General features: G+C 40.6%; 11 protein-coding genes across 11 annotated transcripts; all 11 read right to left on the bottom strand.

Annotated features, from left to right (window-relative positions):
- Positions 1 to 255: 255 nt before the first annotated feature.
- Positions 256 to 4,632, bottom strand: LSM04_004680 (Peptidase C2; the record flags this gene model as incomplete). The annotated part of the gene is made up of 1 exon (XM_067332211.1): positions 256 to 4,632. The coding sequence occupies one exon, from the start codon at positions 4,630 to 4,632 to the stop codon at positions 256 to 258; it is 4,377 nt and encodes a 1,458-aa protein (XP_067186905.1).
- Positions 4,633 to 5,392: 760 nt separating this feature from the next.
- On the bottom strand, positions 5,393 to 6,136 carry LSM04_005384 (Ubiquitin-conjugating enzyme E2; the record flags this gene model as incomplete). The annotated part of the gene is made up of 1 exon (XM_067332210.1): positions 5,393 to 6,136. One exon carries the CDS (start codon positions 6,134 to 6,136, stop codon positions 5,393 to 5,395), a length of 744 nt encoding a protein of 247 aa, XP_067186932.1.
- Positions 6,137 to 6,696: 560 nt separating this feature from the next.
- Positions 6,697 to 9,453, bottom strand: LSM04_001315 (Staphylococcal nuclease (SNase-like); the record flags this gene model as incomplete). The annotated part of the gene is made up of 1 exon (XM_067332209.1): positions 6,697 to 9,453. The coding sequence occupies one exon, from the start codon at positions 9,451 to 9,453 to the stop codon at positions 6,697 to 6,699; it is 2,757 nt and encodes a 918-aa protein (XP_067186760.1).
- A 457-nt stretch (positions 9,454 to 9,910) lies between these two features.
- Positions 9,911 to 12,802, bottom strand: LSM04_003526 (CLASP N-terminal domain; the record flags this gene model as incomplete). The annotated part of the gene is made up of 1 exon (XM_067332208.1): positions 9,911 to 12,802. The coding sequence occupies one exon, from the start codon at positions 12,800 to 12,802 to the stop codon at positions 9,911 to 9,913; it is 2,892 nt and encodes a 963-aa protein (XP_067186844.1).
- A 557-nt stretch (positions 12,803 to 13,359) lies between these two features.
- On the bottom strand, positions 13,360 to 15,201 carry LSM04_009739 (uncharacterized protein; the record flags this gene model as incomplete). Its single annotated transcript, XM_067332207.1, has 1 exon — positions 13,360 to 15,201. One exon carries the CDS (start codon positions 15,199 to 15,201, stop codon positions 13,360 to 13,362), a length of 1,842 nt encoding a protein of 613 aa, XP_067187124.1.
- A 1,323-nt stretch (positions 15,202 to 16,524) lies between these two features.
- Positions 16,525 to 16,857, bottom strand: LSM04_003133 (uncharacterized protein; the record flags this gene model as incomplete). The annotated part of the gene is made up of 1 exon (XM_067332206.1): positions 16,525 to 16,857. The coding sequence occupies one exon, from the start codon at positions 16,855 to 16,857 to the stop codon at positions 16,525 to 16,527; it is 333 nt and encodes a 110-aa protein (XP_067186829.1).
- A 265-nt stretch (positions 16,858 to 17,122) lies between these two features.
- On the bottom strand, positions 17,123 to 19,666 carry LSM04_002492 (V-type ATPase; the record flags this gene model as incomplete). Its single annotated transcript, XM_067332205.1, has 1 exon — positions 17,123 to 19,666. One exon carries the CDS (start codon positions 19,664 to 19,666, stop codon positions 17,123 to 17,125), a length of 2,544 nt encoding a protein of 847 aa, XP_067186810.1.
- A 368-nt stretch (positions 19,667 to 20,034) lies between these two features.
- Positions 20,035 to 21,063, bottom strand: LSM04_009078 (Alpha/beta hydrolase fold-1; the record flags this gene model as incomplete). The annotated part of the gene is made up of 1 exon (XM_067332204.1): positions 20,035 to 21,063. The coding sequence occupies one exon, from the start codon at positions 21,061 to 21,063 to the stop codon at positions 20,035 to 20,037; it is 1,029 nt and encodes a 342-aa protein (XP_067187097.1).
- Positions 21,064 to 21,334: 271 nt separating this feature from the next.
- LSM04_004317 (uncharacterized protein) lies at positions 21,335 to 21,943 on the bottom strand (the record flags this gene model as incomplete). The annotated part of the gene is made up of 1 exon (XM_067332202.1): positions 21,335 to 21,943. One exon carries the CDS (start codon positions 21,941 to 21,943, stop codon positions 21,335 to 21,337), a length of 609 nt encoding a protein of 202 aa, XP_067186882.1.
- Positions 21,944 to 22,544: 601 nt separating this feature from the next.
- On the bottom strand, positions 22,545 to 23,693 carry LSM04_000963 (Cytidyltransferase-like domain; the record flags this gene model as incomplete). Its single annotated transcript, XM_067332201.1, has 1 exon — positions 22,545 to 23,693. One exon carries the CDS (start codon positions 23,691 to 23,693, stop codon positions 22,545 to 22,547), a length of 1,149 nt encoding a protein of 382 aa, XP_067186742.1.
- A 718-nt stretch (positions 23,694 to 24,411) lies between these two features.
- LSM04_008122 (Ribosomal protein 50S-L18Ae/60S-L20/60S-L18A) lies at positions 24,412 to 24,951 on the bottom strand (the record flags this gene model as incomplete). The annotated part of the gene is made up of 1 exon (XM_067332200.1): positions 24,412 to 24,951. The coding sequence occupies one exon, from the start codon at positions 24,949 to 24,951 to the stop codon at positions 24,412 to 24,414; it is 540 nt and encodes a 179-aa protein (XP_067187058.1).
- Positions 24,952 to 25,208: the final 257 nt, after the last annotated feature.

The raw sequence follows: 25,208 nt of genomic DNA, 5'->3' as shown, positions 1-25,208 counted from the left end.
AAAACCTTGAGAAATTTCGAAACAAAAACATAATAATAACTACAATAATTATCAAGCATCTTTGAAGTCTGTTTTTATATGCATAAAATAATACGCCATGCCTCAGTAGCAGTTGTACTATTTCTCGCTATTTACATAATAAACCCTCTCAGAAAATGAAGATGGAACAAAATAAAGTAAAAACAACAATAACAACAACGCACCATATAGGTTTCCTTTTGTTTTTTAGTTTTACTCTATTTCTTCTTCGCCGCTTTAATTCACCGCTCTCGTTCGACTCTTGCGTCGCCGGCTGTTATCATCTTCCCTTGGCCCAAGCAAAGAAAGCAAAGTGGTGTCCTGCTGCTGTCGCTCATTCCAATAGTGTCGAAGGGCTTCCCTAAAAGTCCCGCGTCCCCCAACACGCCTTTCGTGGTCCCGGCGTAGATCGTCGGTGAGGCGGTTGAGAAACTCCTGCACGGGTGCCTTCACTTCTGCAACGTCCGCGTCATCTTCGGCGGGCACCGGCGATGGGGCGCTGGGGCTGACGGCGCCGAGGCGGTTCGCGGGTGATTTGGCGCGTGAGAACTCGCGGGTGGCGGTGGGCGGCGGCGTTGGGCTCGAGGGAGGGCGGGTCTCCACCGCGCGGAGCGGGAGAATTCGCCGGCGGTGCTGCGAGGCGGGGAGAATGGGGGCGTGGTGGTAATCCGTTTCCTGCGCCACGTCCGTTACGACGCGGGTGGCGGTACCTCCGTCCTCCACGACTGTTGTTAAGTACGGGATTAAAATATCGCGGGGGTTGTCGAGGAAGCGCTGCCGGCTCAAACGCCCCTGATCGGCGCGGAGGAGATCCTCCGTGGAGGGGGTCGTTTCCCGCTGTTTTCCCTTCACGGCACCCCCACGCGGGGGGTGTGGGGGTGTGTGATCTTGTGCACCAGGTTCTATAGGCGGGACCCACATACCACGCAAAGTTGCCAGAGGATCTTTTGCAGGGGCACCATTCTTAATATCCACCTTGGCCGAAAACTGAAGACGCAAATCAAAAGTAATTACTAATGATTCATCTGTGGTATCAAGATAAAGTTTGGCAGGGGAAACTGGGGTAGTGATAAGTGAAGGATTAGACCCCATCTTATCGGCACCTGCAGCAGAGAGATTTTTTCGTTTCTCCAAATTCGATCGTGTCTTCTTCATACCAGCCACCGGTACTTCTTTTACCGAAGGTGCAGCAATAAGCTCAAGTTGAGCAGCAACATGTTGCTCAAGTCGTTCAATAAAAGTGCGTGGGTCAGCCTGATAATCCTTAATGTCTTGTTGTTGTCTCTCAAATGCTTTCTGTTCAGCTTCTTGGCGAATCTCACGAAATCTTGCTTCCTGTGCCAAACGACGTCTTTCTTCCCATTCCTGAACTTTTGCCGCATCTAACCATGCCTCAATATTGTAACTGATATTCTTCACCTTTTCTCCAACTTCAAGTGTGACGTGTGGAAGGAAGAGATGTCTGTTACAAGTATCTGAAACGAAAACAGGTGGAGCTTCTACACCAGTACGGAAGACCTTAATACAGAAAGGAATAGGATCATGCGCATCCAAATCTAGCAACAAGGTAAAGCAAGTTTTTTCTACTACTGTACAAGTGTAAGAAAAAAGTAGAGCACGACTTCCCCGTTTTAGTTGTCCCTTTTCTGCAAAAGATATTACATTTTGTGGCACAGCTCTGTAAGAATCAAGCATTCGATCTGCAGATAGAGTAAGCTTCCAGACTCCTTTTCCAGATAATTGTAAAGATTTATCACGTGGGTTACTCTTATCCTTATCTTCATTAATAAAAGAAGCAACACTTTCAGATATTTGCAAAGGAAGTGTATCAGATACCAAGTTAATGGGATTTCCACCTGTTATAGCTTCTGCAGATGGTTCATCTACTAAAGCGTACGCCATCACAAGATAACCATGTTGATTAGTCTCTACATGCTGGCGTACAAGGCGACCTATCGCACCATAACGCATCGTACCAGTATCAAGATCCATAAGCAAAACATAACAAAAGGGAATAATTGGTATATCAAGTGTAAGTTGTGGTACCTCTTCAGTAGATTCCTTTTGTACAGTTTTTGTATTAGTCACACGAACCTTAGCTCCTTTTGGTTCTTTTACCAGCGCAGGAGGAATATCTCGGTGTGTAGCTGGATCTTCATTAGCATCAAGTGTGGAAACAACGAAAGAAATAGATGTTGGTTCTTTTACTGAAAACCACCGTTTAAACCACATTACTTCTTCATTAAATCTTTCTACTCCCATAAAACCACCAGCATCACTCATTTTAAAAATATTTGAAGAGCGAAAAATATCCTTTTCTTCACCCATTAAAAATTCTCCTGTAGAAAGGAAAGCAATAGTTTGTTGATGCTCAAGTCCAATAGCTGTCACACGCAAAATATGTGAACCAGGAAGAAAAGTATGAATCAAACACTGCAGTTTACCAGATTCATAATGAAAAGTTCCTGCATAACTCCACACATCCCCTCGATCCCACGTGTACAAATCGATACGAACTTCCTTTACTTCTTCATGTGGCAACTTATAGTCAAGGGAACGAGTGAATGATTGTGCCGATACTGGTCGACTTTCCGAAGAAACAGATGGTGGACGACTTTTCTTTGCTGATGTTGCTGCTGCTGCTGCTGCTGCTGCTGCTATTGATGCTGCTGACGATGTGGTTAGTTGGGGTAATGAAAAATTCCCCAGGCTTACTAATGCGAGTTGTTCTGGTTTTTCTGATTTAATATGAATCCACCGTACAGTATCACGTTTTAAGGGTGCTGAAGGTACAGAAGTTGTACCCTTCTTTTTTGGATGTCCACCAGTGGTAAGTGTATCATCTAATCCTATAATTCGGTTAGCAAATCGAAAAGGGCTTTCTTCTCCTAGTTGTCGCCAAACCACAAGATCTAGTTGCGCTGATAACTCTTCAAATGTAACCCAGACAAATGACTGGCCTGATATCGCTTTAGTAGAGTGTTTTGATCCACAATCACCAAAAGATGACAATCGTAATAGCTCCTGAACAAATTCATCTTCACTTTCTTTTGTTAACAATTTTGATTCAATTATATCAGATGGTGGATCCGTTGATATTTGTAATGCCAAAGTATCTCGAAATAAAACAATTTCACGAATAACAAAAATTTTTCGTCGTCCATCCTCAAAAGTCCCAACAGCAGATATAATAGGTGAAGAAGTATATAAGTTACTTGGTAAACCACCTTCAATTGGAGAATCATTGCAATTTGTCAAAACAGATGTAGTCATACCACCTCCACCACCGCCACTGACACTAACACTAGTAGTGGCAACTTCTACTACCTTTTCAGCAGAGTTATTCTCTTGCTTTTTTCCCAAGGATAGTTCTTGATCATCAACTAATGTGTTCCCTCCAGTATAAGAGGCTGAAAAGTGCGCCGTAAGGGTACCACTATTTAAAAGTTCTTTTCGATATCCCAATGTAACGGCACATGCTGTTGCAGGTTGAATACGTGGATTAATACGCTGTGGAACCCATTCTCCTCTAAGACATGATACCACTGTCTCTGGATCAGTGAAAAGTAAATGACGATTTGCTCCTAGAGCGATAAAAATTGCTTTTGCAAGTAGTGCTGGCCAAATTTCTTTCTGTGAAGTAAAAGTTAAAAAAGAACGTCCAAGTGCATCCACTGGCATATAATCATCAATAACAACTTGTCTAAAAGTGCCATCAATAAAGAGTCGTACGGCGTACTTTCCATAGGGATTATAAACAGGATGGCATGTACCAGGGGCATGTGGATAGATTAATTCCCATAAATATTCCTTTTCTTTTATAGAAGTCTGTACATACTCAATAAATCGAATAGCACTATTAAAGGCATCCATTACAAAGGGTGGAACATCAGGAAGTTTTGCAATGTTATCTAATTCTTTTAACTTATGTCGCTGCGCTGTACTGTATTCTGATTCACATGCTTCCACTGGTGTAGTCGCGCACCCATATTGTAAACCTCTATCATATGGCTGCATGAGAGGTTGTAATTCCCGATACCGCTCAATGACATCCTTATCTGTTAAGCTTTCCCATTCATTTGCCACATTTTGAAGTGTTGAAGGGTCCAAAACATCAACAACTTCTGGAAATTGAACATGAATAGGAGCAGGTTGTTCTACAGACTTTACATCACCTTTCTTTCCACTAGGTGTTGGAACTGGCCTTACCGGTTCCACTATAGTACTCTCAAAAATCTTTCGTTCCTTGTCATATGGAGAAAGAAAAGGTGTCATATTTCGATGAACCATAGGACGAAATGGGGAAGTGATATCTACAGGACGTTTCCAATTCACTACAATATCTGTTGAAGAACCTCCTTTAACAGTCTTATAAAATGATGTAATACATTCTCTAAATGCGTTGTGATCATCTTCATTTGGTTTAACCACTATTTTTCCTTCAATACCACGAAGTTCTATGACGGCATTCATTTTTCGTGCTGGAAGTCCCAGATTGCCACCCCAATTCTCCTGCATAATTTGCGCCTCATCCCAAGTAGGCAATCCACTGCTTCCGTTGCCAAGAGCAAAGCTGCAGGCAGGCATAGAGCCTTTCTTGGACTTGGTTGCCATTGTGAGAAATGAGTAACTTAACCCAGTGTCATTCGAATACAATGAGTCAAAAAAAAAAAAAAAAGAAAAAAGAAAAAAACAGAGATATTACAGGTAAAGAAAGAAAAAGGGGAACTTAAAGAAAATAAACAGTAACCAGGGAAAATAATAAAGGGTATCTGCATTCAAAAGGTTATCTTTACACACGCCGCCTGGTATCATTTTTTTTTTTAATAAAGAAAAGTAAAAGAAAAAACAACATTGTGTCGGTAAAGGAAAAAAAAAAAAACCTGCACACAAGAAGAATCTCTTTCTTTCTTTTTCTTACCTTCACTGTTTTTTTTTTCTTTAGTTTTTTTTCTTTTTACTTCTTTCTCTTTCATCTCTCTTTATACAAATAGGATTCATATCCCCCAACCCTCATTGTAGCCGAAGTCCGAATTTAAGAGAAAGACACGCGCATAGATGCACAGTGACGAACATAAAACACCAATTGACAATTCTAATATGCTGAGCAAAGATCAGAAATAGAAACATTCGAATAAACAAAGTAATAATAAATAATAATAATAATAATAATAATAATAATAATAATAATAATAATATTAATAATAATGAGAAACTGAATCCCTTTTTGTTGTTGTTGTTTAGAATTACTTCAGAAGTAAGAGAATACTACTCACGGCGAAAATTTTTTCAAAGACAATCTGCTTTCTCGCCTACCTCTTTCCCATTTATTCTTTTCTTTCTTTTTTTTGACCGCAAGGTATAAAATAAGATGTTACATCAATCGTTCCATTAATGTGGCAACATCACCCTTAACTTCTATAAGCATATTAAGCAATTCTTTATCTGACTTTTCAGGTGCAAGACCCATATCTCGAAGCTGACGCAGTTCATCGCTAAAGCAATGAGTAGAATCATGCGCTTCCGTTTCTGATTCATCCTCGTATTCCATTTCCATGGTAGGAACGTAATTAACAGGAAGTTCTACTTGATCCTCCTGCAATGGTGGAACAAATCCAGGTGGAAGCTCTGATAGCGATTTTTGCGCTAACTGTTGGCAGTAGGCATTAAATGCTTTACGATCCTTACGATACTGAACCAACGAAGAGACATTTGCTGGGGCACCAGCATCCTTTGGATCAGGGTCACTGAGAAGAGAAACGACAGACAAGAGTACTGATCGAATCGTCTGAATAGGTGTCCATCGCATCATAGCTGTCTCCTCCGTATTCATCTCGTCCTCACCGGGTGGGTGTAGGATGGAGATGCAAACTCTGCCGTCCTCGTAGACGTTGGGGTGCCAAATGGAGGAGAGAACTTTGAAAACGGGCGGCTCCATCGGGAACTCCTTCGGGAAGCGCAGTTCCGCCCGGTAGATGCCGGGGGCGTACGGGGTCCCCTGCGGGCCGGCGAACCAGACGGTCCAGAGGAAGAGATCCTCCGCCTCCACGCGGAAGCCGGCGGGGGGACTTGTGGTCAACTCCCGCAGTTGTTTCTGGAGGTGGGGGACGGCAGACATCTGCGGTGCTCGCGGGGGATCGTGCGGCGGGCCTCAACAAATCAACAGGAAACTAAACGTAGAAAAGATCGATAAGTAGATAGAGAGAGAGAAATAAAGAAATTTAGACAAAGTGGGAAAACAGTTGAACAAGCAAAGAACAATACAGACAGAGAGACCGGGAGGGAGAAAGAGAAAGAGCACACAAAGAAACAAAAATAAAGTAAAAGCGGACGTCAAGTAAAAAAAAAAAGGAAAGCATAATGAATACAATAATTATCACCTTATCACTTGCACATTGTAAAAAAAAAAAAGAAGAAAAGGCATGCAGACAAACACGCAATTAAAAATGCATGAACAATTATCTGCATTTACCAACATATATATCAATGATGAAATTGGATTATTTATTAGGCCCAAAAGCAAAAAAGAAAAGACACGCGAGTAACAAGCAACATTGAAATAACCTTTTACCAAGTTGATATAAGAAAAAAAAAAAGAGAGGGTTATAACATGAGTTTTCACTCCCAATTTCTTTTTTTTTCTTGCTTTTTTCATCGTCCTCAGATTCGATTTTCCTCTTATTCGTCGTCACTTTCATCATCAATGTCACCATATTGCCACATCCCTTTATGTCCACGACGAGCGACTGCCTGTGCTGCTTCATGACGTTTATAATCATTTGGGTCAACCGTCTGTGCAGCACTGTCAAGCAATGCATAACCGCGCTGCAGCAGGGTCTCACTGAGTGAAGCAACATTATTGTTAACAGTTACTGTGTAGTAGAGGTTCCCTTGTCCATCATGGTAAACCTCTTTAGCAATTACAGGACCATCGGTGTATTCATATACAGCTTCACAGGCGTAACCAATGTTGCTCTCCTGGGAGGGAACTTTCCTCTTTAAGTATGCGAGACGCACCAAACGTGCAAGTGGAGCAGTCTCACGTAATACTGCAAACTCTGGTCCTCGAGGAATATGACGAATGTCCTTTACACGAACTTCCGATTTTGTTCCAAAGTCAACAAAAAGTACCGTAACAATTTCATCATCTTTTTTCGCATGAAGAACTTTGGCACGATTCCAAGTTTTATCCGCCTTATATTGTGCAACAACCAACTCTCCACGCTTTGGATGGTATTCACCACTAATTGTTGAAGCTTGTTTGGCAAGATCTTGAAGCGTTACCATCATATTCTCCGCCTCCTCTGTATTATCTTGCAGATATACAGAATAACCATCATCTCCCACTTCCGATAATATGTGTGAGGTAAATTCTGCATTTGGTCCAATAGATCGAGAATAAGACCTAAGTCCATTAGCATTTCTTTCTGCTTCTAACTTAGCCGCTCGTTGTGGAATAGTTGAATTACTTGCCCATATATTCTTCTTTTCACTTTGTGCTTTTCGTTCTGCATCAATAAGTTGCTGAAGATATGGTAAACGTTCTGCATTAGCCACTGTTCCCAATCCTGCTTCTACTGTAGCGACAGCAAAATTAGTACCATCTTGAAGATAAACAGTAGAAATAAAATTACCCACCTTATCAACTGTATGCACCTGAATCTCTACTTCCATTTGCTGTAATAAATTTACGGCAAAAGCCTTAGATTCTTCAGCACATGGATCAGGATTTTCTGAACCATTTACAGCTCCCATAGGGGTAATAATACCTGCAACCTTTACTGGGATTTGAAAGTGTTCTCTAGGTATATACACACGAAGAGAACTACCACCAATAACAACATCTACAACACCTTTTAACATAGGTGGACGATTTCCCTGCATACCACGTTGTAGAAAACTTAGGTAGTATTTGCCACGAGAAATTCCAAGATGACTTAATTCCACCACCTTAACAGCAGGAGGATTAATCTTACTATAAATACCAACACGGGACGCTGAAGCTTTTTCATTAGCATTTTGTAGTAAGGAAGCAGCTGAACAAATATCATTCTTTCCAAGGGAAAAAGTAGCATAACCAGTCTCTAGTAGTGATACACCAATATTTTCACCTGTTTCACTGACTGTTATAAGAGCTACTGGTCTTATCTCTTTCGTTTCTGGTATTTGTCGTGCAAATTCAACTTGAACAATGACATGTTTACCAATATAGTGTGTTCGAAGAAATTCTTTGGCTTCCCATTCATAATCATTATATGTTACACGAGTCTCTGGAGAACGACCATCCTGTTCACGTGTTACATTTTTGCTAGAACGCACACCAGCAAGTGAAACCCGAATAACTTCATTTGTATCTTCCACACGTACTGCGATAGTATCACCGTTTATAATTTGCACTATAACTGCTGCAAACTGCATAGGCCCTTTATATTCTGGTCCACTAGTTCCATTAGCATTCTTTACTGGAAGACCAGGGGTGGATGCTGCTGCAGAACCATAGTTCACCTGAAGTGTTTTAGATTCTTTAGGTTCTTCATAATTTTTCCATAATCCTTGTCTTCCCTCTTTAGCTTTTTTCTCTGCGGCTTGAAATTCTTCGGCGTGAGTTGTAAAGCCTAACGTTGACCCATTAAGCTTAACGAGTCCTCGTAACAGGAGCTCTACTTGAAAGACACCTTTAGATGAGGTAACAGAACCAAGAATATTACCAAAATTATCGACACCTTCAAAGAGAATATTCACTTTACGATGAAGTAAATAACGTTCTGTATGAAATCTTGCGGCAGCTGAAATTGACATACATTCCGGATCCTTTACAGTAATACCCGGCATATGAACAGCTATATGTGTAGATCCAAGGCTTTCAGCTGACACCATAAGGATACTTGGAAGGAGAATATCTTCCACACGCACAAGAATTTCTTTTCCTTTTATCTTTGCACCCAATTTTACGGTTTCTTCTGAGTTTAAATCCACTAGATGGCGCACATGCTTCGCAGCATCAGGAGCAAATATACCTTTTTTCCCAGCTTTGGCTTCATTCATGAGAGTAGTGTACTTTGAAAAGAGTGTTTTATCCATGCGAGGAGGAATACGATCAGGTACGGTTGCAAAACCATTTTGAAGAAGTAAAATTGAAGCATCCTCTCCGTTTACGAGTGTTAAACGCCCAGCACGTCTCTGTAGTGCATCAATCACATAATCCTCTGAGAATTTAACAGGTTTTCCAATAAACGTGTTGCGTATTAACTCTACTGCTTCAAACGCACAAGGCTCCTCCTGGCCAAACTCACTACCTGTCGTACGCCTCGCAACCTTAGGAGCTTGAATGTAACTCAGCGCGATTTGTTTCAAGTTGGGGCCTCCCTCTGGTGTGGGTGGACCGAGCAACGTGAGTCGATCTGCGTTATCCACTGCATACACGAGGTAAGACATTCTTCTTTGCTTCTTCTTCTTGTTGTTGTTTTATCTTGATTTCCTTTTCTTATATTGAGGTTTTGTTGCTCTTTCTATTTTTTTTTAATATTATTAACGTAATAAATTGGTTGGCTCTTGGCTCTGGTTACTGTTTAAAAAAAAAAAGAAAAAGAAGGAAAAAAAAGTTTATAGCAACTATAAAAAAATAGAAAACTCATTTTTTGTTTTGTTGCCATTCTATTTTTTTTTTTTTTAATGAAGAAACCTTTTTCCATCCAACCCCGACCATTTCAATGTGAAAGATCTATTTATGTACAAATCCACATGCATATGCATGCGCATTAATGTAAAAAAAAAAAAAAAACTGCAAAAGAGGAAAATCGAAATATACCACGAATTCGTCTATTCTATATATCTATTCTCTAGCAATTCATTCATTCATCCCAACTTTATAAACTTATTCCTTCTCTACTCTTTAAATACAGATAGACTCTGGTAACCCCATAACTCGCATCTCCCGTGACATATCACGTTGTTCCGGTACACTTTGTAACCCCGGCATCTGCTCAGCGATTATTTTATTATAATATATTGAGATAAGTTTACGCTGTGATGCTGTGAGATCCACAAAATACGGTAGAGCGGCACTATCCAATGCCATCCATATAGATACACAAACAAGAACAGCAGTGAGTCGAACCTCTGAAACACTGTGTTGTACAGCACGAACCACAGCACTGCATACGCGATGAAACACTGGTTCCCCTATAATACCTGGAGGTGGATCCTGTGAAATAGGGGATTTGCTAAAATTGTTCTGAACTAGAACAACACTGCGTCCTAATCGTCTAAAGACTTGTTCCACAGATTCTAGTAACATTAACCAACCATGACTGCAGTAATTAGAGTCACTACGTAACCATGTCTCCAAACTTACAGCAAGAGCATTTAGGCAGTCATCTGAAGGGTACAAACCACTATTTAGAATAAGTTGTAACAATGCCATAGCTTCCATTCGTACTTCAGGAAATACATCATCAATTCCAATACGTGTTAAAAGGAGGACACGCTTCAAAGATCTACTAATACAACGTCTCAGAACTTTAGTTCCAACTGCATTTTGAAGTACGAGAAGTCCGAGACGCCGTACAGAATGATTAGGTTCTGCAGATTGAGGAACAAGTTTTTCCAGTTGCATGAAAAGGCGACCAAAAACGTTTATCCAAGGTTTTGGGTTTGTTACAATCATACTATTTATATGATCGAGAAAAGTACAGGTATCTAAGGCACCACATGCTTCATCAAGTCGATCTAGTATAGCACTTGCATCATCTATATTATCCTTTACAGAACGCCGTGAAAGGGGTAATGAAGCAGGAGGAATAGGATCATAATAAGTGGATGTTTGCAATAATGATTCATAATTTCGTGATGGAGCTAAAGTTGTGGAGAAACGAACTACAGAAGTATCTCCTACATTGAGACATGTTGGACTTTCACCATCCTCGTTTCCTAATACTGGAGATGGGGAACTTCGTGTTTTACGGTTTTGAGGGGTCTTCTTCTTAGCAGCGGAGTTTGGTGTAACTTGTACAGATCGCACAACCTTTGCATTTTCTGGTTTGGTCCCTGATCGTGGTGGTGATACCGACACATGTTTCCCTAGTGCGTCTGCAAAAGGGGAACGCACATGCGGAACAGGATGTTGTAAAGGTCTTTCACCAAAAGATCGTCGTCTACATTCTTGTATAAGATGCGGTACAGCAATCTCAAGTACCTCTATAACAGTATCCCTTTCACCTGTCGTGAGTTGCATTAAAGCTCGATGAAATGTATTTTTGGCTATGACATATAATGTGGTGAGAGCAGAGACACCTGCCTTGTATACATCACCATTTTTTTTATCACTCCGTAATACTAACAGAATTTGGGTCATTGCAAGTTTCATCGGTGTTATGTGTGCAAAATGTTCTGTATTCTGTGTGTAAAGGTACTGAACATACTCTAGTGCGTGTACTTTCACTTTTGGGGCAACTACATCACAGAAAGAACGATATATGGCATGTGCTATATCATCTACAGAAGGCATTTTAATAATACTAACAAGTAATTCTCTAGAAGCATTTAAAAGTACTTCTTTATTTCCAGTTAGATTTACAAGAAGAGCAGTTATTAATTCCGTTAATTCATCCTTTAAAAGAGCAGGTGTACAACGCATTACAACCTGCATCGCCTGAATTGCAGCTTGTGCTACTCGGTAATTTGGATCATTTAGCCGTGGAAGGAGTAACTTTATACATTCACCTTTATGATGAAGGTATGTAAATTGCTCTGAAAGCCGCCGTAATCCATGTAATCGTTGCGACCACGATGTGCTTCGCAATGCATCTTGCAATAAAGCCCAACTAGCCGCTGCATTCAACTCTGAGCCTTTACCAAACTCGGAGTTAGGAGTAGTACCTAATTCAGACTTTTTATTTGATTGTGGTGTTCGTGGTAATGGTGTGGATTCTTTTATTCCTTCTATGTTTGCAGAATCTGTCACCTTAACAGCAGCCAGTTTTTTAGTGGTAGGAATTTTTTTTTTATTTTCACTACACATAGCCTTTTCACGTTCTAATGCACGTTTCACAGAATTTTCTAATCCCTTGCACAGTACTTCTGCAGCTTCTGGTTCAGATGCGTGGAAAGACCAGTAACAACCACGTGCATACTTACGCGTTTCTGCATCTGCGTCCACTAGTCCACTACGCAATGTTCTACAAAGTGTATCCATGTGCTTAGAGAGAGGAAACTCCCCATCGTCATTTTGACTTTGCTGAATAACAAACTGTAAAACACGAAATGCATTACTGCGTGTGCTGGAGTGCTTAGCTGTACAACCGCGAATAAGTTCGTTAAAAGACCCTAAACCAATACTATTTGTTTTGGCCAGCACCTCCAACGTCTCCGCCGCAGACTTCACAGAAACTCGCGTTGTACGCATAGTTAACGACAAGAGAGATGGAACAAACCACTCCGTCATGGTCTGCCAAGCCGTTCGATTACTTGAGTACTCGGCAAAGGCCACCACTACTGCACATGCCTCAACACTCAACACCGTTCGAATCTCCTCAATATGACGCTGGAGTGGAACTTTTATCCATGTACTCATATGCAAGAGAAATCCATGACGTTTTGATATATCCTCTCGGGCAAGTGTGCAAAGTCGTTTTAGCGCTTCTAGACGTTTCTTCCAATCCTCTCCGCTAGATTTAGTATTACTACCAGAGTTAAGAATATCAGAGATTTTCTGCACTTCTACAGTTACTTCACGATCGGTTATACTTGTAGAGAACTTCTGTACAAACCCTTCCGCAATGGTCATCTTCACACACTCACACTCACACAAAAAACCCCGCAGGAATTCTAGTTTTTTTTTTTTCTTGTATTCTATTTTAATCAAACGAAGGGTGTATACACACAGAAGTTATTCAATTTTTTTCTTTCGCTTTTTCTATTTCTCCCGAGAAAATGAAGAAAAAAAAATAATTAACTATACTGCAAATAAACACAAGAAAAAAATAGTTCCAAAAATCATAAATAAATACTAAGAATATCGCTTCCTAACATGACTCTTAGAGAGAAATAGAATGAGGGAGTTCAAATTTAAAATTCAAAAAGAAAAAAAAGAGCAACAAATACATAAAAAAAAAACATAACATCATCTATGATGAACCAGTTCTCTTTACCTCTCTTTCTTCTCTCCATATCATGTATACACCAAAAGCAACAACAACGAAAAACATACACACACACACACACACGGAGAGAAGGCATCAAGCCAGAACTCACATAAGCGAAACTTCCTTTCCAGTTCATCTCATGTGCGATGATGAATATGTTGTCAATGTTATCGTTTTTTTTTTTTTTGCTTCTTTGCTTTTAAATCGATAGCAACTCTGTCGCTGCTTCTATTCCCATAGACATAGCAGTAGAAACAGAACCAGCCCGCAGTGCATCACAGCCAGATGCTTTCCACATCGCCTCTGTTACTGCTGAGCAATCACCAATGAATAAATTTTGTGTTCCCGTCACACGAAAACTCTCCTCAGCTGCCAATGCAGACGCACACGAACCACTGCCAAAACCTAACCAGGTCGCATGACGATGGATATATGCCTCCATATATGCATAAGTTCTACAATACTCCTTTGTCCAGTTAAGCAAACAAGGTGCCCCAGCTCGTTGATGCTCTGTGAGTTTATTCGCTGGAGTGTGCCACAGTTGCACATATTGAATAGCACGTTTAGGGTCATTCAGCAAAGTTGCATCAATTGCTTCCTGACGAGACGAGAGTGAGGCGAGGGGACGTTCTGCCACTATTTCTCGAGAGATACGCATACCCTCTATGAATGCCGTAACCACCTTCTGCACGACTGTTCTAGAGAGAAAAGAGAGTGGTGAGGAAATGACATGCTTTCTATGGTGTGAATTTGCACTGTTTACCATTCCTTCTTTCTGTAACTTAAACACACATCCATCCACACCACGCAGCACTAGCAACATCATAAATCCTTCTCTAAATGCCCCAAGATTATTATCTAAACCTATACGGCGATACAAGGCTCGGTCTCGTCCTCCTAGTGGAATTAAGAATATAACAACTTCAGCTGAAGTACCTAATGAGGGAACACTAACAGCCGCCAACGTATCACAAACTGGGTTAAGAAAGGGACCACGTCGTCCTACCCACCATGCCAAATAAGCTTTAAGAGAACAAAGATTTTTTCGATCATCCGAAAGTCCAGGAAGTGCCTGAAAAAGAAGAGGTACAGCAAGAGCGTCACGTACGGTAAAATCATTCCGTAACTTTGGAAAAACTTGTTGAAGAAGACGTGAGGTACCCACTACACCAGCAGAGAAAATAACACCTCTTCGAACTACAATTGAAAACCCCTGACCATCTAAAGTCTTACAATGCACACTCGTAACGATGCCTTCATCACTAAGAGAGATACCAATTACTTCACAAGATTCCACTAATGTTAATTTCTGAGATGCTTCTCGAAACATGTAGTGTGAAAGAGGAAGACGACGACCATCTTTATCTAGACGCAGAAGGCCAGGAAACACACTATCGCGAGCGTGTGGTTCAGAAAAAGTAGCCAAATGTTTCTGTTTCAATACCTTTGCTGCAGATTCTGCAAAACCCCACGATAATGGACTTCGACTTGTAGTAAAGGTATGAGGAATATTCAACAATTTTTGATTATTTGACCCTGTTTTTACCGATATTGGTTTCTGGTAAAGAGCCCAATCCATTATTGAGGTCCCACCAACTCCACAACCTCTCGGATATGGTACAAGAGGAGGCATATCGGAATTCTTGTTATTAGTATCACTGGTACTACTGCTTATGTTGCCATATAACGGACGGTGAACGTACCACCTATTATCAAAACGTGACCCCACAAGGTCTATTGAATTGGAAATTAAATTATGCATCTGCAATAGACTCATGAAAGAAGCAAAAGGTCCATTAGAGGATGGATCCACACCCCGCTCAAGAAGAAACACAGTTCTACTTCGATCTTCCTGTAGCAGATACTCAGCTGCAGCAATACCACCAGGTCCAGCACCCACAACTACATAATCCACATGAACATCTTTAAGTGGTCCCTGTACCACTTTGTAAGGTCTACATACGTAAGCTGATTTCGGACGAATTACCCATACCCAATAAGTTCCTATCGCTAAAAGGATCAATAACAATTTAATTAACATGTCCCACAGGATCTATAAACCCTTCTTTTCCTTTTTTTTCTTTGGAAGGTAACAAAATAATAAAAACAAAAAAACATATGGAAAAAAAAAACCACAATAAGCAAATGGAAGAAAGAAAAATAATAAGAAGAGGAATATTTCCATAAATGTATGATGAATTAACCATAAGGTTCCTGTCGCTTTTACTATTTTATCACTGTCAGATTCCCCAATTTCCAACTAAGAACAAGAAAAAAAAAAACAATTCGGTCCGTTTTCTTCCATGTATCCATTTCACATAATTTCACTCAATTTTATTTTCAAGATTTCAGTATGAAACCTTTTTTTTGGGGGGTTTCAACTTTCCACAACGTTAAAAAAATACTTAACCATATTATTAGACCTACTTTTTTTTCTTTATTCATCTCTTCGGTCTACTTATTATTTTCTTTCTTTTTTATTCCTTTTTAGTTTTCCTTCCGTAAGTTTTTTTGCAACATAAAAATGCTCATTTAACCTGTTCTTTTTAGTTTGACTCTTTTCATTGGTTTATGTCTTTTTCCTTATTTTTTTGTTTCGGCTCTCTTATTCTTGCCATTATAACACAAAAATAATCGTCTCTCCTTTCATCACAATGCATAGAAATGAAGTGACTCAAACAAAAAAAAAGTATTATCTGGAGAGGTGCACGTAAATAGAAAAAAAAAATGATGATACGGAGAAAAACAAACGAAAACAGGAAAGAAATAAATGAAAAGAAAAGTAGCGTGGAAAAAACAACATTCATCTGAGGCGGGGAGCTGATAAATGACTAGATAATTTCAGTTATCAAGCATGTAGAAAGAAAAAAAAAAAGAAACACTGATTATCATCGTACAGCAGTTTACAAAATAAAAACGAGTAGAAACATGAAGTAAAATAAATAGATCATTTCCAAAGAAAAAGAAAAAAAAACAATGTGTTTTCCCAGATCCCGTCTATATTCTATAAATTCCCATGACAGTACGGAAGCCCTGCCCACCCAACCCCCCAATTAAAAAAAAAAAACACACACAGAGTCCCACGAAAAGAAAAAAAACGGGTACTGGAAATCCCAGTAGGGAAGGTTCACACTCTCAGTTTTCCATTTCCACGCTCTCTTCCATTTTTTTTTTTTTGACATCAAACCAAGGGGAAGGAGACGAGGAGGGAAGGGCAAACCTACCGTAAACAGAGTAGTAGGTGAAAAGAAAAAGAGACAAGAAAGAAACACACATATGCTCACGGAAAGAAAAACACATCTCAACTAAACACACAAATACCCCATAAAAAAGAGGGAATTTATCCACAAATTCATACGCAGATCTAGTCCTCGAGAGCGAAGTTGTAATTTGCGAGTGAATCTGCGAGACTCTCAATGATCATACTTTTGTACAAATCAGGTGGCTGCATATGCCGACGGCTGAGAGTCACGCTGTGTAATTCAATGTTGTTCCCATCCTGCAGCTGCGCGAGTGTCTGACGGTGTACCTGCAGTAGTTCAACGGTGCTCATGCCTGGCACGATGGAGATCGAGGCCCACGGCTGCTCCGTGGCGGGGAGTCGCTCCGACCCGCTCTCGTCCTCCTCGTCCAGGGCGGTGAAGGTGGGAACGCGGAAGGCGGGGTACGTGCCGTCTTCAAGCTCCAGTTGGGGCATTATGCTGAGTGCTGGCTCCAAACACACTGCTAACGAGAGAGAAAGATAAAGAAAGGAGAAAGAGAGAAGGGAAAGGAAAAATAATACCAGCAGAATTATACTAGTGTGATGGGGCCTCGTGTCGAGGACCAGAAAGAGAGAGAAAGAGAGTGTGTGTGTGATTGCGGCCGAGTAACTGCCAATGAATGCACTGACAAGTGTGGAAAGGAAGAGAAAATGGGAAAATAAAGATTGGAACATAATTTTTCGTCAAAAAAAAAAAAAACTACTTTCCAGGATGCATCAAATCAAACGGTTCTGATGCAACGCCATCAGCAGCGTAAAACTTATTGTTAAACTCAACCCAGTGTAGACGAAGGGCATGAAGAAAGGCAGAGAGTGCCTCCATTCCCACCAATACCGCAACCGTAACTGCAAGCCATATGGCTATCCCTCCAGCAATAAAAACTCCGGTTGTATCCAAACTAAGTACCTTGACAACTGCAAATGTAAAAAAAACCTCAGAGAGTTGTGCGTGAGCAAGTGAAAGAGCCCATAGACGAAGATATGAAGCTGTATTTGATACACAACCCAAAACATACTCAATAGTATGAATCATGTAGTGAATCACAACCTCAGAGAATTCAAAATTTAACATTAACTCCTCTTCATCTTTGAGACTCTCACCTTCATTATGACTATTTTCTTCCACAACACTGTACACACTATCCACTGTAGTTTGCGAATATTCATCAATAACAACAGCAGCTCCATGTAAATCAGTTTGAGAAACCTCAACTTGAGCATAAAAAGTACTCCGAGAATGTCGTCCGTTACGTCTTCTTTCATCCTCACCAATTGAACTCAATGAACCAGTAAGAGAATGTGAAAAGTGACGCACAAGTTTTCGGTGTTTACGAGCTTCGATAATTGGCATCATTATCAGCATTATTGGAATCATGGCGACAGCCATAAGAAGCAAAATAATTTGTACAATAACCTGTCCTTTAAAAAGAGACTGGGTTACAGTACCAGGCTGGAGAAAAAAATTTGTCATGGTTTCCAGTATACTTGGAGCCTCATTTGTATTTTCCCACTTAGTACACCATTTGATAACAATGAGAACTGACATATAACCAAATGTGCATAATAAGAATACAACCTCTGGAATAAAGAGGAAAAAAATTTTTGGAAAATCATTATTGTATAAATAATTAAGCAAAGATAAAATATTTCCTGTCAACATCTGAATAACACCAACAATAACGGCACATTTCATTTTAATAGAGTTATAAAACTCCAATTTATTTTCTGTTTCTGTCCACGCCACATCAATTCCTAATGGATAAATATGTGATTTACTTACATTTTCAAGTGGATATACCGTACCATTTTGTTCACTTATAGGAGGCCAGACATAAGCACTAGAAAATATTCCTACAGAAAACCCAAAAAAATCGTTATAAAGGGCTCCCATATAAATGGAAAAAATACCCATTAATAATAGTAAATAGCGTCCACTAAGAAGCATATCTAACATTTCATTTTTTTCCTGACCTCTCCATTTCATCTCCATTATGATAAAATATATGGCAAAAAATAAAAGCAACATACCATGACCTATATCTCCATACATAATACCAAAAAGATAGGGAAACGTCACAATAGTAAATACACCAGGATTTACTTCCTTGTATCGCGCCATACCATAACTATTTACAATACCCTGAAAACATTCTGTGAAAGCATTTGTCTCAAAATATGTAGGTGGATTTTTTTGTGATGCATGACGTGTAACTACTGATGAAACTTCACCTGATGATAAATGCATCGCTTTCCCTATAGCCTCACGTAAGGCATCTTCATCCTTCTTAGGAATCCATACGGAGGCAGTACATGTCGCACCAGAAACCGTACAAAGATTCATAGTTAGAAAAACACGCCTTTTCATTCCAATAAGTTGAACGAGAGTGGAATAATTACGTGCGTGTTGCTTCAGTAAATCTCGTTTGCGAAATTGCATTTCTTCGTACATGTGATTTAATTCATTTGACGCTTGTTTTCGATCTTCTGTTGCTTCAAGTGAGGTATTTCCAAATGTATGAAGTGTTGCACCAAGACTAAGAAGAAGTCGCTCCACGCTTTTGAGCGCGTTTTCTGATGGTGTAAAAATAAGAAAGGATGTCTTTGCAATACACGGTATGCCTGTCGTTGTATCTAGTAACATGGCAGGTTTATTATCAAGCTCCACAAGAGCGTTGCCTTTGGTTGCTCGATATACCATGGAATATAAAACTTCCGTCTTGGTTGCATCTATCATTCCAAGCAAGTGTGGAGTTTGCAAAAGTTCTGAAAGAGGCTGTTCTCGTTGTGCTGGTAAGAGTTCATTTAGGCGTAGATGTAATAGATATAACTCATGATGGTAATTTATTTCATGTCTCAGTTCCTCTAGTGAGGCATTTGCAGCGCGTATTTCTGAGGCCATGGCATTAATCTTCTCTTCAGCTTCGTCCATTGGACTACTATGTAATAAAGACCAAATATCATCCGGTCTACTCACTGGTAAGTGATCTTTTTCTGTCAACCACTTCTCTCGCTCAAACTCTTCCATTATAAAACGTAACTCTCGATCCAACTCATCGCATCGCCGAATTTCCGCCGTGTAGGGTCGTGCAAAGGCGGTTACATCATCACAAATATCTACAAATTGTGACTTTCCAAGTAAACCAATGCAGACAACAGTATCATACAAAACCTCACGCTGCGTAATGATGTCTAGTCGCACCATATCTTCCGATCGCCATAGGCCACTCGCCCTCTCTTGAGGCATTTATTCCCTTAGCTTCTCCAGCAATAAATACCATAAGTAAATGAAAAAAGAAAAAAAAAGAAGAACAAAAAAGAAAAGAAGAAAAAATCAAAATAATAAAGGAACTGTCACACAGAAGAATAGCAACAGGTTAAGAAACGAAAAACAAAAAAAAAACATGAATAACAATAATAATAAAACATCATCATCATTATAATATGAGTGACTATTACTATAATGATAAAAACTCATGGTAATGATGAACCACTGGAATGCATAATCCTTATGCCCTCCCACTTGTTGTTCTCGCTTTTTTTTTTAGAAAAAAGGGGATTTACCAGATGTATATATATATATATATATATATATATATATGAAGAAACAATATGTTATGATCTCGGAACTTCTGTTACCCTCTTAGCTTCACCTGACGGAGCTTTTGTCTGATTTGTTGAAGGTGACCTCTTGGTGTTAAGACGGAGTATCTCTGACATTGTCTCGATGCGTTTAATAAATCGCCTCAACTTTGCTGCCAAAACAGCAGGCTGGTCATCCATGACATAATGTCCACAACCGTTACCGAGTACCTCTAACTGAAATTTCCCCTGCATTTGGGCTACAGTGAGTGCCACATCAAGTCTCTCTGTATTGGCAAGACAGAGAAGCTTGGGGCACGGTAGGCTAATAAATGCTTCATCTAACCCTTCAAACCAGTCGGACCATACGGATGCCATAGCGGCGAGATCTGACTTCCACTCAAAGTGTCCGTCCTCTACGAGTTTAAGGAGGGGCGGGACTGTGATGGCAGCGGCCGCTGGCGATCGCATTCCACCGCGCTGCAGAAACCACTGCGCCGCTGCGTCAACGGCGTCAAACCGCGTTGGTCGATCGCGCAGAAACGTGTCCATGTGCCGCAGTGAGCCGGCGGCGGTGCCCTCCGCGATGTCGAGCAGTACGACGCCTGCGATGCCGTCGGCCCCGCCTCCCCGCAGGCCGTGCACCACGACGGAGCCGCCGAGGGAGTGGCCGGCGACGTACAGCTGCGGGGTGTCGGGGAAGAGCGTGGGGCGTACGGCGGCGAGGAGGGCGCGGAAGTCGTCGACCAAAACCCGCAGCGTCAATCCCGCCTCCCCTCCGCCGTACGTGGAGTCCCCGTGGCACCGCATGTCATACGTCACCACACGGACAGGACTCTCGCTGCTGTTCTGCTCAGAAGACCCTGCGAGGTGTGTGGCGAGGAGGAAGAAACTCGCGCTGCTCATCCCCGCCCCGTGGACGCAAAACACCACCGGAGGCGGCGACTCTCCACGCTCGCGGTACACAGCATCCCTACCGCCAAACAGCACAACGTGGAATGTCTCACCAGAAGGCAAAGTGATGTCGTGGTCCTCATGAGGGGCAACAGTAATGGGCTCCATCCTATTATTACCACACAACAAATACACGGCCAATAATAATAACAATAACAATAACAATAATAATAATAATAGTAATACCACTTTTGAAAGTATGGATGTAAAAAAGAAGAAGAGAAATCAAAACACAAAAAAAAAGCATACGTGTTACACATACACAGATATACACAAGAAAAAAAAGACTATCTGTAGATAGATAAATACAAATAAATAAATACAATATTACATTAAAAACTTTAATAGACTAAAAAGATATCTCTGTGGAATGGCAGACTTAATCGAGTGAGGTTAGCAATGAAGAATTACACCGCCTCTCATTTTTAAACAAGAGGTTTTCTAAGGCATTAATCTTCTCAAGCCGTCTAGATGCCAATTTCTGCTTGTCAGACAACAATTTTGCGCACTGTTGTTGTTCCAATAAACGTAATGCATTAATTTCTTCTGTACGTCTTCTCGTAAAATGTAACGCCTCCTGTGTCTTTTGCAAGGCTTCCAATGCCATTGACGCAAATGTACAACTTCCATATCGATCATCCCAGAAACGCAGAATCAATTCTAAGCTTAGCGACTCTGTTAGCATTCCTTCAAATCGTAGTATTTCACAGTCTTCGGCACTGTCACTTGAACGAAAACGCTTTCGAGAAAGAGGAAGTGAATTTTGTGATGTCAAAGATGAAATAAGCTCTCTCTGTACAGTATGCATCTCCCTCCTAAAGAGGTTATATTCCTCCATATGACTTCGTTGATTATCCTGCAAAGACCGAAGTTTTTCACCATATACCCTATCCTCACCCAATGCCTCTTGCTTCACCAGAGCTCGTGCTTGAAATAATAACGGCTCTGATGGTGCAGAGTCTATGTACGGGAGGATCATTGATTGCATACTACGCTTTTTATTTTCTTTGTTTCAATATATAACAAAACATATTTTACACAATTACAAAAAAAAGAGGATGAACGTACGCAATATATTATTTTATCCATGTGTCTTCGTCGGTGTGTGTTTTGCACACCGTAGCAGGAGATTCAGGAAACATACGTAAGAGAAGAAATAACAATAGCACCAATAACAACAACCAAAAAAAAAAAAGGAGTTGATGAAAATTTCGAAATAACACATAGATACACAAACACCAATAAAGAAAAGAAAAAAAAAGAAAACTAGCTCTTAAAATAATATTATGCATAGACCTTATAGATCTCCCTTTTTTCCTTAATTCAATCCAATCATGGGTCCTGAAGATCGATTCGTTTTTAATGTATTTTTGTGTATGTATAACTTTGATGCGAAGAGGAAGAGAACCAACAAAAAAAACGAAAAAAACAAGAACAACAACTAAGTACTATTGTGTTACGAGAAAAGTTACACATTAAATAGGTCCTGATTCATTGACTCTCTTATTGTTTTTTCCTTTCTTTCTTTGTTTCTTTCTTAAGGGTTTGTGTATGAGAATGTGTATCTCATCTACATCCTGATTGATAACTCAAACCTCCTTTACGTTCTTGTACATATCCGGCCTTCTCTCAGCATTTTTCTTATCCTTTTCTCGTTTTTCTATCTGCCGTTTAAGAAATGCCACTCGATTCGTCATAACACGTTCAACCAATGTACGAGTTGTGAGATCGCATCCGGAGTCCACTTCCTGAAAACATCCCATCGCCTTTGGAATGGCATACGAGTCGTGTCCATCCACATACCCGTATGCATCACACGTCTTGCCGCTAACGACCACAGCAATGTTAAGACTCTCGATAACTCCGCGTGTCACTTCATATGGGGCGCCCAACACAACCTCATCCACATAACGACACGATAATACACCAAGAACACGCTCGTTAAGACTCATAATAGGGAAGTGTTCACCCTTTGCCTTGCGAATAACGCTATCCTCATGGACACCGGCAATGAGGTAATCACCAAGTTCCCGTGCCTTTTGTAAGACACGAATATGACCGTAGTGAAATAAATCAAAACTACCATCTACATAAACAATTCTATCACCGGGATTAGGACCACGGTTGTTACTGAATTGCGCAATTTTTCTTGATGTAGTCAAATAATGAAATGCAGAATGTTTTGTGGCTTCATCTTCCAGGAGTTTCTTGTCATCTTGAGTTAGTAAATTGCCACTCTTGCATAACAACATTCGTCCCACAAGATCGGTAGTAGAAATGCACTCTGTTCGCTTAACAACTTTGAACCTACCAGCATCGATAATCTCCTGATAAGAATTACGACCATTAAGATCAAGAGAAATATCATCTCCATGTACAACATAATCCACTTCAAAGCGATCTATATCGGCAAGCCGTGTAACATAAGGGTAATTTTCAACCACGAAATCCACCCATTTACATGCACGAAGAGCTTCATAACGTTCTTCTTCATGCATAATGGGTGGTCCCTTGTACCGTATAATCTCTTCATCTGAATGACAACCAACAAAAAGTTCATGACCGAGAGAGGCGGCTTGACGTAATGCGTTAGTGTGCCCAAAGTGGAGCATGTCAAAGCAGCCGTCAACCCAAATACGCACATTACCCGGTTTCTTTGGTGGAACTGGTGAAGTGGCGTAAAGTGGATAAGGATCATCCAGATTGTTGGCGTTAAGATGAACTTTACTCTGCGTCATTATGTTCTGCACGACAGAGCGAAGTCTTGAGGGAATAATGTGCGACGTACCAATGGGAGAACACGTGGTAAAGAGTTTTCCGTGATAACTTCAATGTCTTTTTCTATTTTTTACCCCTCTTTTGTTACTTTTTCTTTTTTTCTCCAGATGCAATACTATTTTTAATCTTCTTAGTTATCACCTAGTAGATGACCAACCTAAAGAAAGTGAATATGGTGGGACAAACTACACACACGTTAATTGTTGTTGTTATCGTATTTCTCTTTTCTTAATTTCTTTACCTGCTTATTTGCTTTGCGTCACTCCCGTGATAGATTCGACAATGAATTGTCGTGCAAGAAAGTGACGACCGTGAAAGCACTACTTCATATAGTAACAAAGAATGAAACAAAACAAAAAGAGAAAGAAAAAAAAAAAAAACGCACATTTCCACATAAAAACCGAGGAACGATAATTCCCCACATGAATAAAGTCATAAAGAACAGTACAATGCAAAACACACACAAAAAAAAACAAGAAAATAATAGAAGATGAAGGCGATAAATGCAAATAAACACATATGGACAGAAAAGAAATACCTACCCATATAAATACAGATACGTATACATCCGTAATATGTGCTTAATCCACATTAAAAAAAAGAAAATGCCCCAATATCAAATTTTTCTTTTTAAAAAAGTAAGAAAAAAAAAAAGAATTTGTGTAGTGAAGAAAGCTTCTACGCCACCACAGCACGCTTCGTGTTCTTCTTGATGAAGATAGCACGATCCTTTCGAGCCGCCTTGACCCGGCGCTGGAGCAGTGGGAAGGACAAGTCCTTACCGTGATACTGCTGTACGCTGAGGCGACGCACCTCGTGGTTTGGCACACTCTTCACGCCGAGCACCTCAATATTGTGATAGCGGGCCCGATGGCGGGAGGCGAGATCGTGATAGGCCTGACTGACCGCCCCGGCCTTGCAGACATCGCGGAACTCCTTCACCATGTGCGTGTAGCCGCAGCGCTGGCTGTAGTACGCGATGTCCACGCTGTAGTTGCGGGCCGCCAGCTTGCGGTCCTTCACCACGCGGCAGGAGAGCACATCGCCGTGGGTGGACTTCACCTTCTTCTTCTCCCGCATCATACGCCAGAAGCGGCTCTTGGCAACCACAAAGTTAGGGGCGAAGACTTCGAATTTGTACACCGTTGGCGTGGGGTTCTTCTCCGATGGGCTTTCGCGGCCAACGACGCAGTAGTGACGAAGATGTGGCTTTACCATCGCTGAACTTCTTCTCCACACTGTGGGAGTGTGGTAATAGGAATGGTGAAAAGGAAACAAAGAAAAGGAAAAAGAAAAAGGAGAGAAACAAAGAAACATAAATGAAAAAGTGAAGTAGTAACTCGTATCAAACACACATAATTGGACACACAATGAAAAAAAGAAAAAAAACAATGGTAGTTGCACTATCAGTTACCACGACGAGAAGAACAAGAACAGAAACACCAATGGAACAAAGCAGGAAAAGCAACGGGGAT

The sequence above is a fragment of the Trypanosoma melophagium genome (genome assembly GCF_022059095.1).
Source record: "Trypanosoma melophagium isolate St. Kilda chromosome Unknown ctg6segment0, whole genome shotgun sequence".
Taxonomy (NCBI): domain Eukaryota; phylum Euglenozoa; class Kinetoplastea; order Trypanosomatida; family Trypanosomatidae; genus Trypanosoma; species Trypanosoma melophagium.
This window is presented reverse-complemented; position numbering and strand designations above follow the sequence as displayed.